This window comes from Haemaphysalis longicornis, unplaced genomic scaffold (genome assembly GCF_048455015.1).
Source record: "Haemaphysalis longicornis isolate Haplotype H1 unplaced genomic scaffold, Haemaphysalis longicornis Haplotype H1 scaffold_1, whole genome shotgun sequence".
NCBI classification, from domain to species: domain Eukaryota; kingdom Metazoa; phylum Arthropoda; class Arachnida; order Ixodida; family Ixodidae; genus Haemaphysalis; species Haemaphysalis longicornis.
In genome coordinates, this window is record NW_027526203.1 from 108,161,922 (window position 1) to 108,178,853 (window position 16,932).

The 16,932-nt window shown below is 46.4% G+C and overlaps 1 protein-coding gene across 3 annotated transcripts in view; it reads right to left on the reverse strand.

Moving 5' to 3' along the window:
- Positions 1-16,932, reverse strand: part of LOC144178902 (sodium-coupled monocarboxylate transporter 1-like) — a 368,331-nt gene that overhangs the window by 123,468 nt on the left and 227,931 nt on the right. For 2 of the 3 annotated variants that reach the window (XM_077707060.1, XM_077707046.1), the window contains exons 4-7: positions 13,147-13,557; positions 5,244-5,309; positions 4,391-4,442; positions 3,677-3,744 (exon numbers count right to left, since the gene is read on the reverse strand). In XM_077707060.1, the coding sequence (XP_077563186.1) occupies positions 3,677-3,744; positions 4,391-4,442; positions 5,244-5,309; positions 13,147-13,527 (567 nt within the window). In that variant the 5' untranslated portion in view covers positions 13,528-13,557. Of the gene's footprint in view, positions 1-3,676; positions 3,745-4,390; positions 4,443-5,243; positions 5,310-13,146; positions 13,635-16,932 lie in introns of those variants that run through there. The other variant, XM_077707054.1, reaches the window with a different exon arrangement.

The following is a 16,932-nucleotide window of genomic DNA, read 5'->3' on the forward strand; positions in this document are numbered from 1 at the left end:
ATCCCAAACCGACTACACTGAAAAGGCAAGTTTCTCGCACAAGGACGAAGACAAACGCAAGCGGAACGAAGAAACTTCTAGGGCAGACACGCAACTACACCGCGACCGCAACTTTGAGCCCGCGGACCGGCCGCGTACGCCGTCAACGCTGCCGCCGGAGCCGCCGCCGCAGCCGCCGACACAGCGCAACTCGCAACCGGAGCGCCCTCTCAGCGCCTAGGGTAAAGTCACACCCGCTGTGGAAGGCGCAGTTCCGAAAATGAAAAAGTATCATAAACGTTTATGCACACACACCACACACCCTTGCCACTTGCAGGAGACCAGAGTAGAGGGGGTTGCATCCGCGCCAACAATGCAGGTCGCTAAAGCGCGTGAAACCCCAGCCTAAGGGAACACAGTTCCAACGTGGAAAAGAGCAAAAGCGGTCATCTAGAAATACATTAAAGAGACTGTCTTGGGTGCGAGCCGATTTTCAGTAGTACCGCAATATTCTGTAAAAATAAGCATAAACTGACAAGGGAAATTATTCAGGCTCATAACACAGCAAAAAAAGAAGAAAAGTGTGTAAGCGTCGCTTCTGTCGCGCTATCAGCAAAAGAAATCACCTATCTAGACGGTGTAAGCACATGGCGGTAGGGATGTCCTGGCGGATTTGTTATTTTATTTTCACGCGTTATGTAACGATTTCTTTGTTGCCTTGATTTCTGCGGTATTTATATACCATACGCAACAGCAATAAACTTCAGTTATTAGTCAGCGCCTGTGTGTCGTGCTATCGCTATCGTCCTTGTTTCTTGTTTGCGCTTTGAATTCAATACCCAGTTCCTTGCACTGGGAGCTAATCGCTCGTCTTTATCCAAGAAGTCGTCCTGCAGCTGCTGCCATCTGCGGGGTTCCACGATCCTTTGTTCGTCGATCTGCCGTGGGGAGCGCACGGGAGTGTCACCGAGTGGCTGTGGTCGGCGGCTCCTTAATTGCAGTCCGCAGTAGTACCCTGGCGCCAAAGCGTGGAAGGGCTTTTGTCTGCTGTCCGACTGGCGGTGGCTCGTCAGAAGCAATGTTCAATGGGTCGCCACCGTGCGTTGCCGAGGGTGCATTGCTGAGTCATAAAAACGTACGCGAGGCCCTTAAGCTCAGATCAGAAGGCGTGGTTCTTAGCGTACCACTTAGTAAAAGATGCCGCCCTTTGAGCGAAGAAATAACGGAAGCTGTGAGGAAATGTTATGAAGACGACGCCGTTTTCTATTGTCGTCCGCGGAAATAAGATCGTATTCAGGGTCACCAGAAGCGCCTACATTCGGTGAACCTGACAGAGCTGCACGAGGAGTGGAAGACGACCTCTCAATTTAAACATGGATTCTCTTTCTTCGCCTACCTGCGTCCTGCACATTGCGTGTTAGCTGGCGGATCTGGCCCACACACAGTTTGTGTGTGCCTCGAGCATCGAAATATCAAGCCTGTGCTTCACGCTGCTGGCATCAGAGCTACAAGCGAAGACATCCTGACGAAGACAGTGTGCGGATTATACACCGAAGCATGCATGGGGAACAAGTGTGCCCTTTACCCGGGCAACACTTGCGTCGAGCTGAAATAAGGAACCCGCCCACTCTTAACGCCAAGAGCGTGGGTAATTTCCACGTGAAACAGTGGGTCAGCGGCGCACGATAGAAATTGCAAACGATTATCCTGGCACCGGAAGAATTTTGTGGCCGATGGTTGTTTATGCTAAGTACCCTTTGTCTATGCTAAGTACCCCTTTTTCCTATCGCTGCGACTCAATGCACTTATTGTTGTGCTTATCACTGTTTGGCGTCGCATGTGCGGACCCAAACTTTAAACGAATGCAACTCACGATATAACACTATTGCGTCCAACCGCAACAGTCCCTGTTAAAGGAAGGGACTTGAGCGTGCAAACTTGTTCATACATATAAGGGGGACAATCTAAACAAAAAAAGCGGCAAAGAAAACCTTTATTTGAAATTAATTCACGGGTCCACATAAAATCCCTCGCTTAGAAAGTACCTGTGGAACGCTGTTAAAATGACCACCTGTTGGTACTAAGATTGTTAGGGAAAGTATTGTTATGTGGTAGGAGCAAAAGATTCCTAAAATTCGCGATTGTGCTTCTTTTAAATGTTTTTTCTGTCTGCGGATTCACCCCTGACGAAGCAGGAAACTAACCTCGCGAGATTCGATTTTTTTTTGTGCGTTTACGCTCTTGAAACGTAGCCTCCTCGGTGGGAATAAGACCACGGTTTCGGTTCGTAGCAATTCGAGATGGCCGAGTCCCCACCCTTCCCCGCGTACTTGGAACTTTAGGTCAAGGCCTCCTACTTGGATATGGATTGGTCAAGGTCAAGACCTCCTACTTGGATACTTCAACTTTATAGCTAGAGCATCGGTATTTTCTTTTCAAACATTATTTTTACGATCACCTTACTTTAGATATTTTCCCTCAATGCACCACTTATAATCTCAATTCAACGCGCTTTACTTCACGCCAGAATCTGCTAATTCCATGTATACACACTAACTACGGCAAACATACGATTGAATTCTCCGCCATTTCACTTTGGAATTCACTAACCCCTGATATAAAATCTTCCAATTCACTTCACGTTTTTAAATCTACACTAAAAACTTTCTTGTTAGGCCCTTCTCTTTAATTGAATTGTAGCTGTAGTATCATGTATTTTTGTTGATGTTGCATTCATATCCCCATTTTTGAATAGATTGGAGTTGTATTCATTGTTATTTAGTGTTCCTGCTTCTTAGTGTTATATTTCTTTTCTCTTTGGTTTTTGTATTCATCGTTCTCTGTTTTATGCTGAGGGTTAATTTGCTGACATTGTATTCTAGTGTTGCTTGATGTTTATTCATTTTTTTTAAATTTTACAATCATCATGGGAGGTCCCGCCTGCGGTTCTTACCTTGGGACCTCCCAGTGCCTCCGTACCCATTCACTATTCATGTTCACGCTCGGTCAATAAAATTCGATTCAATTCAATTCAACTCACGAGTATCATTGGTCCTAACATCCGCAAAGGATACGTTCCTGGGTGTATTCTGTTTTTATAGCTTCACTGTGCTATAATAGTTTCCCAATCTCGATTAATATTAGAAGGCGTCAGGAAACGCCATGTTTTAAGCTGAAAATATTAAGCGTATACCTAATAGCTCGTTGTACTGCTAAAGATTGGACTAGCGAAAAATATGCGGTTTATGAAGTACACAGTATTGTTCGCTAAACAGCATTTCACAGCCCCCGTGACGCTTGCACAAATGAAATGCACAATCTGGGTTCGTTGGGGAGAAACCAAACTTCAAATGGCAGGTGGTTTTTCTGATACATTAAGACAGCCGCCACTAATTAAAGAAAAAGCCCCATGTAGTTAGCCAGAATAAGTGTGAAATGAAAATTCATTCAAGGAACAAATTCTGACAACTTCGCTTGGAAGCTACCCTCTCACAACACTTGATGGATGGGAAGCGCGATTCCCAAATGCGAGAATAAAAACCAATTTTTTTTATACAAATGGGATGTTGAGCCTTTTCGGGCACACACTTAGAGACGTTGTTAGTATTGTTCATTCAAGTGCGCTTCGGTGAAGCGGACAAGCGGCCATCTTTGAGAACATTGAGAGAATAGACACCCACTGGCTTGAAAAACTTACCAGTACTGTATACGTTGTTCCCACGATGCCAATCACCATGTTCCACACCATAAAAGGGGCACCTAACACTGCGATAGAAAATGAACAAAAACTCGAATTTCTTAGTGCAGACAGAAAGCAATATCCAGAAGAGCGCTCTTGAGGTCAAATTAAAAATCAAAAATAGTTTTTAATTGCGGATGCTCGACCCAAAGAAACTCCTTCGAACCCACTTGGAAATCTCTCTAGTTTACCGGGCACCCATTTTGACAAACCCAATTGTGCGGCAAAAACAACTTCAAAGGAATCATGCATGCTTTGACGGAATATCTGGCAACAGCCCAAGACTAACATCCTGACGATTTCATGCTTGGTGATGTTATCAAACGTACTTATGGCCGGTTACAAGACTTATATGAAGCGCTCGAGGACAGATGGGCAGCTGGAATGTGGTTTCCAAAATTTTCGCCTGTGCTAGAACTGTTCCTGCTACTATAGAGCGTCTGCTTCTCTTAGAAAAGATAGCAGCGAGAGTATAAGTACTGCTGAAAGTTATTGTTACCCTTTGTTGATTATATCCGAAGCAGGAAGCCAGAGCCTTGCACTAGGTAACAGAGCATTGTGCTACTGCGTTTATGTTCAGCTCTGGTAGAGCCAAGGAAATGCCCCTTCATTCTGCCTTACCTCGTGATATATTGTTAAAATAAGACATCGATAGAGTAAAATATGACGTACTGGTTGATAGTGCGAGGGCGCAGCAGTAGATTCCGAGTCCTCCGGATACCTCCTGCAGTACAGAAGTACGCGCAATTTAGGAAAAATATTTTTTAATTTCGGCCACCTCCGCAATTTAGAAGCGAAGACTCAGGAAACAGCGGTGCTGGTCGTCTGAAGTAGCTTTAGCTTGACTTTTCTTAGGTCTGCCCATCCTGAATGCGATTATAGCGCATCGGAGAGAGAGAGAGAGGAGGAGGAATAAACTATTTTTATATTAGTTCTGGAGTCATGGCACTAGGGGGGGGGGGGGCTCAGTCCATAAGTCCCTGGCGATGGCTACCTGGCGGGCCCTTTCAGCGAGCCGAAGCTGATCGCCGGAGTCCGGGCTGGCTAGCATGTCTTCCCACTGCTAATGGTTGGGGAAGGGGATGGAGGATGGTGTGTGGCGGAGGATATTTCTTACGTAGGCAGGTACGGACTAACGTACGTACGAATTGCACTTTAAAGCCAGGCATACGAAGCATTCATCGGCCAAAAAATCTTTTCTGCGTTGCTTACGCGTGGCAAACGCCGACATTGTAATGAAAATAACAAAATATTCTTCGCGTGCGTACGACTGGGAAGATCACGTAGTTCTACGAACTCCCATTGAACACCCGCGGGTAGTATCTAGCAATTCACAAGTGGCTATAAGCTCAAACAAAAAGGAATAAGTGTTTGGATATATGTGGGCCCACTTCTTGAAACTTTTTGTAAAGTATTTATATATTTATTTATTGGAAAGGGAAAGGTGTCTTTACTATGTTTACAAACATGTTGAATGTAGTGACTTTTCCATAAAGTTTCCTTAAAGTATTCAAAAGGGACTTACACTTAGGAGGAAATATATTACGCACGCGGTGACTCCGACTCCATTGCTGTACCGCATGCGAAGATACTGGAAGAAAGGTTCGAGAAACAAAGTTATAATGCTGACACTTGTAAAGTTTAGAGAAACTTGTCAATGTTGTTCAGACATTCCTGCAGCATTGAATTGCTATCTTGGGGATTAGTTTATTCGGTGATGATCGCTGACGTTAAAAGAACGGAACCATGCATTTTGTCCTATTTTCTTAGAAAAGAATTGTCGCTTCCTCCGTTACATTTTTAGATGCGACGCATCTCATTCGCTCGCCTTGTCCCTGCATCCATCCGGCGTTGTTGTCGGCGTTGTCGGCGTCCACCCCTCCCCCATTCTCCTCGCCGCGCCAGCTGCGCTCTCCGCCGCTCACCCCCTCTCCTCTCCGATAGCGAACACTCTCTCGCGAGAAGCATTGGCTTGGATTGGCTTGGATTGGATTGGATTGGAATGGAATGGAACTCTGCGATGCTTCGCATCACCTCAGGGTTCCCCTCGGGAAGATGGTGTATTTTTTTTATTAAATAAAGAGGCCACCATTGCTTTAAACATACGTATATTTACGCTCCTGTGCTGAATGCTGTTAAAAGTATTTTCTTGTTGGGAGACATTTGCAGCCCAACGTTCAGGACCTGAAGTCGTTATCATTATTGTAACAATAATAAGGCCAGAGTAAATGTAGACCGAAAACCCCCTTTTTTGCATCGCGCTTTTGTGAAGGTCGACAAGAATGATCTTGAAGCGTCTGACTTTTCCGGCTTTTAATTTAGAGAAGCAGCCGCCGAGCACCGGTGACTTTGGCTGCCATAAAAGGAACAGCACAAACATGTCGCCAAGTGCATGTGAATGAGAAAAGACGAATGTGCCTCGGTTTTCAGAAATTGATTTTCAGCCAGTATCTTGAAATCCATATGCTGCTTTGTGGAGGCAAGGATGCCTTACGCAAAGCGCGTATTCTTTTGCCTACGTTACTCTTCAGTCAGTGGAACTTTCCGTGCACAAGGGAGCAGTTGTCGAGCAGAGTGCGTTACGTTATAAAAATAACTAGGATTGAAACTGCAGTGTTGTTTATGCTGTTTCCACTCGGTTACGGCGAACACTTGAAAGGTGAAGTTATATCATGTTTTGGAACTAAAAGGAAACTACGATATACAGTGTCTTGCTAAACCTTGCTTTTAAGTGCGAATGCACTTTATAAGCGACCCCAAACCATCCACCGCCGGCGGCGGCGGCGGCGGCGGCGGCGTCCGCAGTGCTCCTCTATATTTAAAAAAGAAACAGAATCCGGCGCCAGGTTTCGATCCGAGGACTTTGCGGCCGCAGCGCGACGCTCTACCGACCAAGCCACGGACGCGACGCTGATATCAGTGTTAGTGACGCGCCTTATATCTTTAACGCATTCAAACTACGTCGACAGCCGCGTGCGTTGGCGACTCAGCGGCGTTATAGCGGCTTGATAACTGCGTGGTGTACACGTGATACTACAAACCCGATGGAAGAGATGGAAGAGAAGGCGGCGAGGCGGTGGGCTGCGGGGGCCGAGCGCAAGCGCCGCAAGCGGGCCGACAACCGTGCATTCGCACTTTCACATTCTCCCCCTCGGGGAAATGCGGGGGAATTTTTTCTCAGGCTGGTGGTACAAGCGGACGCCGACTTCGATCTATCCGACTCCGATATTTTGCTTCTTTTTTTAAACAGCCGCGATGCTGGTCTCAGCTTTGGCTACCAGGGGTTGGCATCAACGCCGGAATAAGCTGCTCTGCGAAGTTTGGTGCCCTTGTGTCCTAATCAAGGGACCGGTTGCGCCATGTATACGAAAACACACACATCGGTAGACTGTGTGTGTTTCCGTCATTATGGCGTTTCGCGATGTTTATTTGCGTCCAAATTTCGCCTTTTTTCTCGCACTGTAGGTGTATATTTTTTGCGGGCATCGAAAAACTGCACAAAATGCAACAGACATGACAACGTGGACCTCTTTTTGTTCTTCAAAAACAATGTAGCCCTCACTGTAATTGGCTGAGAAGACGTAATGGATTATAAACGGTTGCCGCGAACGTATACGTCCCCCACTGGTCACTTCTGCCTGCGTAAACGTCGCGGGCTTTTATGTAACAGCGTGCAAATGACGGCTGCCATCGCTCCAAAGTAGGGCAAAAAATTTCACGGACCTTGGGCACCGTGAAATCTCGCAAATTTGCAGAAGATTCAGCTTCGCACTGGACGCGTTTTAAAACTACATTCTAGGGAAAGGAATCATAGTTTTCCAAGTCAGGGCGAAAAGAGCATTAAAATAATGTCCCGTATCTTGTTTACACAAGCTATTTTAAAGTAGTAGTTTGGTTTAAAGTAACAGGCAACACAAGCAGGCAGTGCGTGCCTCCCTGTTACAAAGAAACCAACACATTGCATTTGTCCACACTCCTGCTAGTAACCTGGTGGATCACTTCACCAAAAACAACAGATAAATAACAAGCAAAACTATCGGTTTTACTTATTAGCGCGCTGGTACAGTTAGAGCTTGATCAGTGAGTGATTGGGTGGCATCAGTATGCTCTGCCATAATAAAGCGTAGTGCTTCACTGTCCTTGCCGCATCCATACAACGAGCAGTCACGGCCACCTTTTTAAGGCGAAGCTTTTTATGCCTCTGCGATAGCGTCGTTCGTCCTAGTAGAACGCAATGCAGGAAAGCCAAATTTTTCAGAATGGGTTTGAGAAAACGATCATAATGATAAGCGAAGGCGCATGAAGCGCCTCAAGAAAAAAATGAACTACCCCTCTGTCGAAACGACGACGACAGGGCAAGACGAACCTTTCCGAAACCAAGCCAATCAACCAACCCAAAAGTGAGCGTACCCTATTTTTCATTAGGATTAGTATGGTGGTAACGCGATTCCTAACTTATGTGTATGGCAAGGTGGTGGGATGGGGGTCCATTCGCAACTGGGTCGGTTCCGTTAGAGTTGGACTTGGTTTTGGGAAGCTTCGCGTTCCTCCATAGTCGTTTCGGCCGCGGGGTAGTTGATTTGTTTGAACGAAGAGACATTGTTGTGTTACGTTCATCAGTTAGCCATGACGGAGCGGCGCAATATGGGTGTACGCCATGCCGATGTAAATGCCCGGACGGTACTTGAACACTTAACTGAATTTATGGTGCATATGAGAGAGCTATACAGTATTCACAGCCATCCGCCTTACTGGGTGACCTTATTAAATGATCTCGCTTCTATGAAAAGACAATCATCAGCCGGGACAATCATCAGCCGGGTATCGGCTGATACCCGGCTTGTTTGTGCACATTTAAGCAAGCAATAAAAAAAGCCGGAGCGGCGCAATAGCACAGACGTCGGCTTCGTAACGTGAGGTACCGAGGTTCGATTCTGGCCCCGGGAAGCGTTTTCATTTTTCTTCACTTCACCCACGATCATCGTCACCGTCAGTGAAAGTTGGCTATCCTGCAGTGTGTTTTTGGTGGACCACAGATGAAAGAAGTGAGAGGCTGAAAGCTTCGCTTTAGAAATGCTTCGACGGGGTGGAATCGAACCTGGATCCCTCGCGTTATGAAACCGACGTCTGTCCAACTGCGCCATTACGACACGGTTGAAGCGGTTTAGATTTTGGACTTTGTCTGTGGCTCAGGTTGCCTCGGAGAAATTTGCTGCGCATGCTATCCATTTTCTCTTAAGAGGGGGCTTTGATTCTTTCTGTGGTCGTGCCATGAACTTGCTCTAACATAGCTGCAGACGATAGCGTGGTAGACGTGACGGCCGGGAAATTGATAACGCAACAAACATCTTGCAATTAACATTGAACCAGGGAGCTCAACTATGTTACTGGAAGCGATTCAAAGGAATAAATAGATTCAGAAAAAAGATTTTGTGGTGTTCGTTAGCTTAACACTCGCTATTTCCTTGCATTCGATCAACTTTATCAGCTTGTGGTGTTGACGCTAATGTTAACCTTCAGAAATGTCTTTATTTTGCCAGGCTCAGCTGCTGTATTAATATTTAGAGAGCAACTGTTTCTGTATTTCTATGCGTGATTTCTGATATATTAGTAGTGAACTTTGCAAGCCAACCGGAACAGTACGCTACATGTCGTCACAGCTATACGAATACACATCACTAGTTGCTTGCGTTTGGCCTACAAAAAAAAAATATGGCGAGTTCACGGAGAATTGACAAAGTCGCGAAGGGTCCCAGATTTGTACTTTTCAGCTGAAGCGACTTTCCGGGCCCGATGAAGGGCCAGTGGAGTGCTCGGCGCTAACGGGAAGCGCGAGAACCAACGCAATATTGGACACCATGCTACTGCCGTTGCAATTTAAGCACCAGGATGTTGCCAGGCCAACTATGTTATCCCACCAACCCACCTCGAGCATTCAAGCAATATGCGTAAAACACAATACCATCGTCATAGGCATGCGAAACCCAAAACACATTCGGCACTTCAGATGTATGCTTGCTTTTATTTCTCATTCAGGTGAATACTTTTATGTTACTGATATCAAATTTTCGATAACAGAGACTCAGAAGCGACTCCTCGCTGCTTTGGAAACCTCCTTTTTCTAGCACGGGATAAGTGTGATTTTAGAATCTGATGTCTCCCTTCAAAAGTCTCCTCCAGCATAAAGGATTCCTCATTCGAGGACTGAAACAGTCTTCCCAAGGATAAAGGATTCCTGATTTGAAGTGTGCAAACCCCGCGAACCGCGAAACAAGGAGTGATCTAGAATTTGGCTTTGCCCTTTCATGGCGGTATTGAAGACAGATGATCACGTAAGGATTACCTCCGCTGGTGCATTTTTAGTGGCGGTTTGCAGCTGAATGCTCTCAGAGGAATTGTCGCCCTAAAGTGCCGGTGTGTCATTCGTTAGCTGCCAGCGACACGTCTGCCTTTGCTAACAAGCCGTCTTCAGCAAACCTCCTGCACTATTGGCCTTGCCTTCATGACGTTTTTTTCTCTTCTGGATGCGAATTTTCCGCTGTAATGATTATACATTACGGGGACACGCGTTATCTCTTTTGATATGCAGTGAATACGAAAACACATGTGTCTACAGGTAAACCTGGATGTCAGGAACCTCTATCTAACGAATTCCTCGATTTAACGAAGTTTTTCTGTGTCCCATTACCAGCTCCATTGAAACCCGCGTGTTCGCGACCTCTATGTAACGAAGGCATTGCAACGCTTAGCCTTGATGTAACGAATTCGCTACGCTGATGAGCCATTGTTTTTTGCGTTTCTTCTAAACAAATAGGCTAGATGAATGCACTAATTTAGCGAACTTCGCCCTCAGCGCAAACTATCCCGCGTTTCCAGTGTGAGCGCTGTCTCCGTTAGGCGTGCCTGTCGGCGTGTGCAGTCTCGCGTCGTCGCTGCTTTCTGTGGAGCCGGTTAGTCCGTGATGAATGCTGCCAGAAAACCAAGAGGTTTGCCTTTTTGAAGACCAGCTTGCAGTTTTAAATGCTGTCTTGAGTGGTTATAAAAAGCAACAGTATCCAAGTCAGCACCCGCTCAACAATTTTGAGGGCGGTAAAAAGCTTCAAGTTCGGGAAAAGGCGCCTTTTTAGCATAACAATTCGGTCCCTGAAACAGGTTAAGGCACCGAAAAGTGTGAAAACGCAAAAGTGATACTTATGTTACGTTTGTGTATACGGTGGTAATTGACTTTGTTTCTTTGGAGTGCCGTGTAGTGACTAAGTTCGTGAGAAAGCAGCAGGAACAAATCACGCAGTTTTTTCAGTCTGAAAGAAATCCTCTCAGAATGAGTTCACTATCACTGATGTCTAACAGTTTGATTTCGTTTCTTCGTCATTCAGGCGGACCCTAACTCGAAACCTGCATGCAACGAAAATCTGCGTTCAACGAAAAATTGCGCATTTTTGTCGACTTCATTATATCCATGTTTGAATGTGCTTGCCAAAGGTGTGCTCTCACTATCATAATCATTCTCTCCCTTTTTGCGAGTCCCATCATTTTAATTATCGCCGTTTCTCCTTTGCGCTGGTATTGTGAGTACGGGCACATATTTAATATCAGGCGTTGTCAATACACATTGCGGTTGGGTGCTACTGTACCGCTTGTAACACTTCGGTACAGTTACAGCAGCTACTGAAGAACATACCCTAGTCTACAAACTTAGGCCTAAGGTTATATTTTGAGATTTTGCGACGTCAACTGGTACTCTTAGCTTCAATAAAAATAAGTGAAATATATACATTTAATTTGTTGTGGCCGCAGAAGTTGCACGTATACCCGTAATGTTAGGTCTAAGTTAAAGTGTTCAAGATTAACGTTGGGTGACCGAACGTTGTCCCTATAGAGGCATGCCAAACAACATCATACTCATCATGCGCGGAGCTGCGGTTACAAGTTTAAAACATTGCAGAAAAATTCATAGCGCATGCGGACACGGACAAGAAAGGAGAGACACCACGGAGGGCCTGGAGAGGCAGCACGCACAACCGCTCCGGGGTGTCACACGTTCCTTGTCCGTGTCCGCATACGCTATGAATTTTTCCGCAATGCAACACCAACTCGTCCTTTGTCCCTTAAGGCCTGTTCACACTTGCGACGGAAGCGAGCGAAAGCGACGAAAATTTCTGTCGCTTTCGTCGCCTGGCATCGCTTTCGTAGCGCGACGAGAGCGATCGGTCTCGACCAGTTTTTTTCGCATCCGTCGCGCCGTCACTTTTGAAGAGGAAGCAGGAGGCGAGACTTTCTGAAGTCATATCCAGCCAAAGCACCCGGATGCTGTGTCTCCACAAGCGGCGAAGCTACCGTGAAGTCTCACTCCGAGCGCGAGACAATAACAAGAAAAGCAAAAAATAGTCGCCCGTCGCTCGATGTCGCGTGCAAGTGTGAACAGCAAGGGTGGCGATCGCATTCGCCTTCGTCGCTTTTTCGCGTCACTTCGTCGCAAGTGTCAACTGGGCCTTGACTCTTGAAGAACGAATTTCTACGTATCAAGCGTCGACGTAAGCAGAAATGCGAGAATCTGCTGCTCTGTGGGAAGGCAACACTCTGTTGGACTTAGGAGCACGTCAGCGAATTTCGCTCTCTGGCCCTACAAGTACTTGGGCTCCAAATAATAGATTGATTGATAAATTGATTGATTGACAACATTTATTTATTTATTTATTTATTTATTTATTTATTATTTATTTATTTAAGTTTGACTGTCTGAAGTGGCTCTGATGTGTAGGTGCACGGGCGAATGCCCTTCGGCGGGCACGTGACACTGCAGGTGTGCCTTGTTCCAATTAAACAGGACTCCTACAGTTGAGTCAGTTGAGATGCGTACACGAAAGCGTCAACGCCCTTTTCCTTCTCTGCGACTTCGCCTGCCACCTTTGTTAGGTCTATGGTTACTCGTAACAGGTCACAGGTAACGTTAAGCTTAATGACGTGCCAAGTAACGCCAATCTCATCGTCCGTCATGCGGGCGGATACCTTCTTATTTGGCGTTAGACCTCAAAAAGTAACAAGAAACTTAAGGTCAGGCCGGTGCATAGTAGCGTTCACCCTCCCGCTGTGCTGCCAGCAGATCAGCGAACTGCTTGCCAAGGCTTCAGTTACATAATGGTGTGATGTTGGGCTAGTTGCTCGAGCATATTCAAGGGGTGAATAGCGCATCAAAATACGACGTACAGGAAGGACGTACACGGAGAGCACCGACAGAGCGCTCTGTCGGCATGCGTGCTCCCTCTCCTGACTATTTGGCTCCGCTATTCGCCCCTTAAATTCATTTATATCCTAGAAAACCAAGGAGAAAGTGCAAACGTGCTTTCGCCTAAAAAATTGAACACGAAAGCACTCCTTTGGGCCAGCGGCCGTAGAAGACTCAACACCAGTTGAACAAAAGTACTCACTTCGAAGACTGACGTGAGATGGAGGTTGTACAGCACCGGCACAAATGTGTGTGCCACGATGGGCGTGACCACAGCGATGGACACGAGACACCAAATCGCGTGCATTCCGTAGGCATAGTAGTGGGCGGGAAAGCTGACCAGCGACGTAGATGTAAGCGCCGAAGCGAACAAGGACACTGACAAGGGAATCGCGTACAGTCGTCGGCTGCCCAGGAACGCCTCTTCCTGCTCCACGTCCCGAGCACCATCCGAAGGCACAGGGGCAACCCCGTGTCTGTTGCGTCTCCGGGAAAATGAGATGTAGAGACCAGCGGCTATTCCTAGCGCGCTGAGGAGGCCCAACACGATGTAGTCTGAAACGTGCAGCGGAGGGGCCGCCATTCTGCTCACGATGCCACCTTGTCAGCGTTCCTGCGAAAAGACGGACCTAAGTGTACGTGGACCCAAAGGAATGGACTGGTAGTCAAGTTGTTTTTGCTTCGAGACAACGACACAACAAGTTATCTCGAGCTGCTATGACCCCGCTGTTAATCGGGCACGTGTATGCGAGCCGTATCACGCAAGCCACAACCACTTGTGTGCATCACAGTCGAGATAAAAGTACTCAGCTAGCAGAAAGCGCCACACAATGTTCAACACTACTTCTGGAAAGCTTAGCTCAGCAAAACATAAGGTGCACAAGTCTCCCAGAAATCGGTGCTCTTTTCAGTTAGTGTGGAGTGGGATATTTATCTAAAGTACCTGTACGTTCATAGCTGCACGACAACGCAACTCCTTCAGATGGCAGAGAAGACAAGACACGCTGTTTGTGTGCTTCATTAATGCTGTAATTTCTGGAGTTAACCGTGCAGCCTGCGTGCGGTGCATAGCTTTCCCTGGGATGATTGCCTTGACATGTCGCTATGAAAATGAGAAAAGGCCGTTGCAGTGTTTGGTTTCTGATCTCATTTGCCCTTACTTATTGTTGTGTAATGTGTCGCAGGCTCATCAGTGATCTTCCAGTATAACAGAAGCTATTTCATGAATTGATTTATGATCCTATTTGCTATAGTGAACCGAACGGTGTGTTGTGTGGTGCTAGCTCAGGGTTGATTGCTTTTATATGTAGCTATGATAACCAGAAAAGACTGTCACAGTGCATGGTTTCTAATATTATTTGTTGCAACTGTGGTGCAGGAATGAAGCCGAATAAGTGCAGTTCTGACAGGGTACTGCGTGACAGATGTATCTATAAAACGAAATCGTACGTCTCGAGTCGGAGAAGACCCTCACTGTTCCAAGCTGTTTTCTGGAAGCAAGGCCGCGTTTGCACTGTACGAGAACTTTCGCTGCATGGGCAGGATTACTATTCCAATGTGTAGCATGAGGTGTGGGCAAGCCGCGTCGACGGATTTCACAAATTCACTTCAAGCTAAATAAATTCTGCGGCGTGTGGCGCAAGGACTCCTTGTGCGGCACTATTTAAATGGTGATAAAGGCAAGTTTCACCTACAGGAAAAGTCGCTAGTTCGAGTGTATTTTCCTGCAAGTTTTTTGCAATGTTTGGACACTTATGCACGTAAGATAATACCCACTGTGGTATGGCATGAAGAAACAAAGTTGCGAAATAAATGGCTACATGAAAGCATGGAAGTGAACATTTTGTGCACGTGGGGGGCGATGAGCCAAATTGTCTTCTGATCTCTAGAGCGTTCAGAACAAACAAATCTGCTTCAGTGTCTCATTCTTAATTTCGTTTTCTCTGCATAATCCAGCAGTGCGCCTGTTTAGCTGTCTGAGCCAAATGTGACTTCTGATACAGCAGTGAGGACAAGAAAAGTAGCTTCAGTGTTTTCTTTCTAATTTGATTCTGTTCAGCTTCTATCTGATTATGCACTATCTTACGCAGAAATTATGATAAATAGGTTTTATCTGATGTCCAGTCCACTGGATAAAATGAACATGCATGACGCTAAAAAAACAGTCCCCAAAGCTTTGGACAGGGAAACTTGATGTTGGTGTCAATCCATCCTCCCAGGCATGGGAATAATTTCGTGTAGTGCATCTTTGGCAAGATAATGAATTTTTTCCTGAACATATGACCGGATCCTGGCTCTCCGTGAGACGAAAAAGACGATAAAAATTGACCAGTTTCAGCGCAGCGATGTGTAACATGAACCAGACGCCTCAGTGGGTGAATATACATGCGTGTTTCTATGCACCCAGTCAATTGACATGCCATACCTGTGCAGATAATTTTGTATTGTGCAGATTACTAAGTAGGCCTTCAAACACACTTCATTGCCTGTTTTATAAATGGGAATCAGTTGACGTGGTGTGATTGTGATTTACGCTCCTAACGTATGGGTAGACAGTGTACGTGTTAAGTTGTGAACAGCGCTGCTGCAATGAGCAGCTTTGTGTTCAATTTGGCATCCACGATGCTGAACACTGCTGGAGCCGAGAGAGACTCTTGCAAATTGCTGCACTAGAAGCTACTTGTGACAACAGCGAGAGTCGGTGAAATGCTGACATGTTTCCTATCGTGAATGCGCTATTTCGAATTTACAGCACACACGCATGCAGATGACCATTGTAGCAGCAGCTTCTTACTTTGGAGCGGTACTTATATAAGTGGCATAAACGCAAGGCGAGCAGTGCCTTTATTGCTTCGATTAAGCCCACCTCTCATGCCAGAATTTGATCTTAGAACGGGGAGCAAGTGGGCCGGTTGGTGCATATTTAAAAATGTAAGAAACAGCGCAAAGGACAGCACGTAAAGTAGAAGACAAACACGTAGCGCTGACTAACAACCAGGTTTTATTGCTTGCAGGCGGCTTATATACACATCTACAAAGCAAGGGAAAGAGAAAAGGAAGTTGCAGATAGCAAGGGAAGAGGAAATTAGATGGAATGAAATGAACATAAGTTCTTGTCACATGGTCATCGATACGTAACGCCCAGTTATACATTTGAAAGATACGCGATTTCATTTTCATACAGAAGCACGGAAGGTTCACTTACACATTTATCGCCCCTCTGGACAAATGCAAACGATGATATGTGGGTCCACGGAGCAAGAATAAAATAGGAGGGGAAACTGAGCTTCCTGGGGCAGCCTGATAACATCACAAGCACTTCGCGAACGTCAAGTTTCCGGCATCTGACGGCAAGCGAAGGAAGTGCGCGGTCATCGCTACGGCTGGCGCGCGTTCTGTTCGCGCTCGCCCATTCCAACCCGGCCGCGACATCGCGTCGGCATTTCGCCGGGCCGCCGAGACATTCCGTGGCCGAAACGAGAGTGTGTGCGCTCTTCTGCGCTTCCGTTGGCTGAAGAGCCCACCTTGGCGATTAATTTTCTGTCAAATTTAAGCCGGCCGGTACGAGCGAATAAAAGGGGCATTTTCATTTAATGCGGAAGCAATCTTGCGCGAGCACCAAGCCCAAAATACAAACCTGTAAACGCAAAAAAAAATGTAAAACCTGTAAACGCACGGCCTTATCTCGCGTGCGATGCGCTCGAAGCGAGTTGAGTACACCGGCCAAGTTATGACGCGCGCGCGCGCTACGTCCGAGAAAAACGCGCGTTCCGTCCCAGCGCAGATCGAGCGCATAGCGATTCACGCCTTGTGGCGAATGCTGCAAATGCTGCAAACAACAGTATTGCTTTGAATACATTCAGTCAGGTGCCGCTGTGAAATTGTTCGCCGCCGCAGCTGCGGAGCTCTGTAGGTCGTGTTGCGAGTTGTAGCGACCGCTGTCTGCTGGTAGCGGGGCCGGTCGCCTTCGCTTCGTCGAGCCAGGACT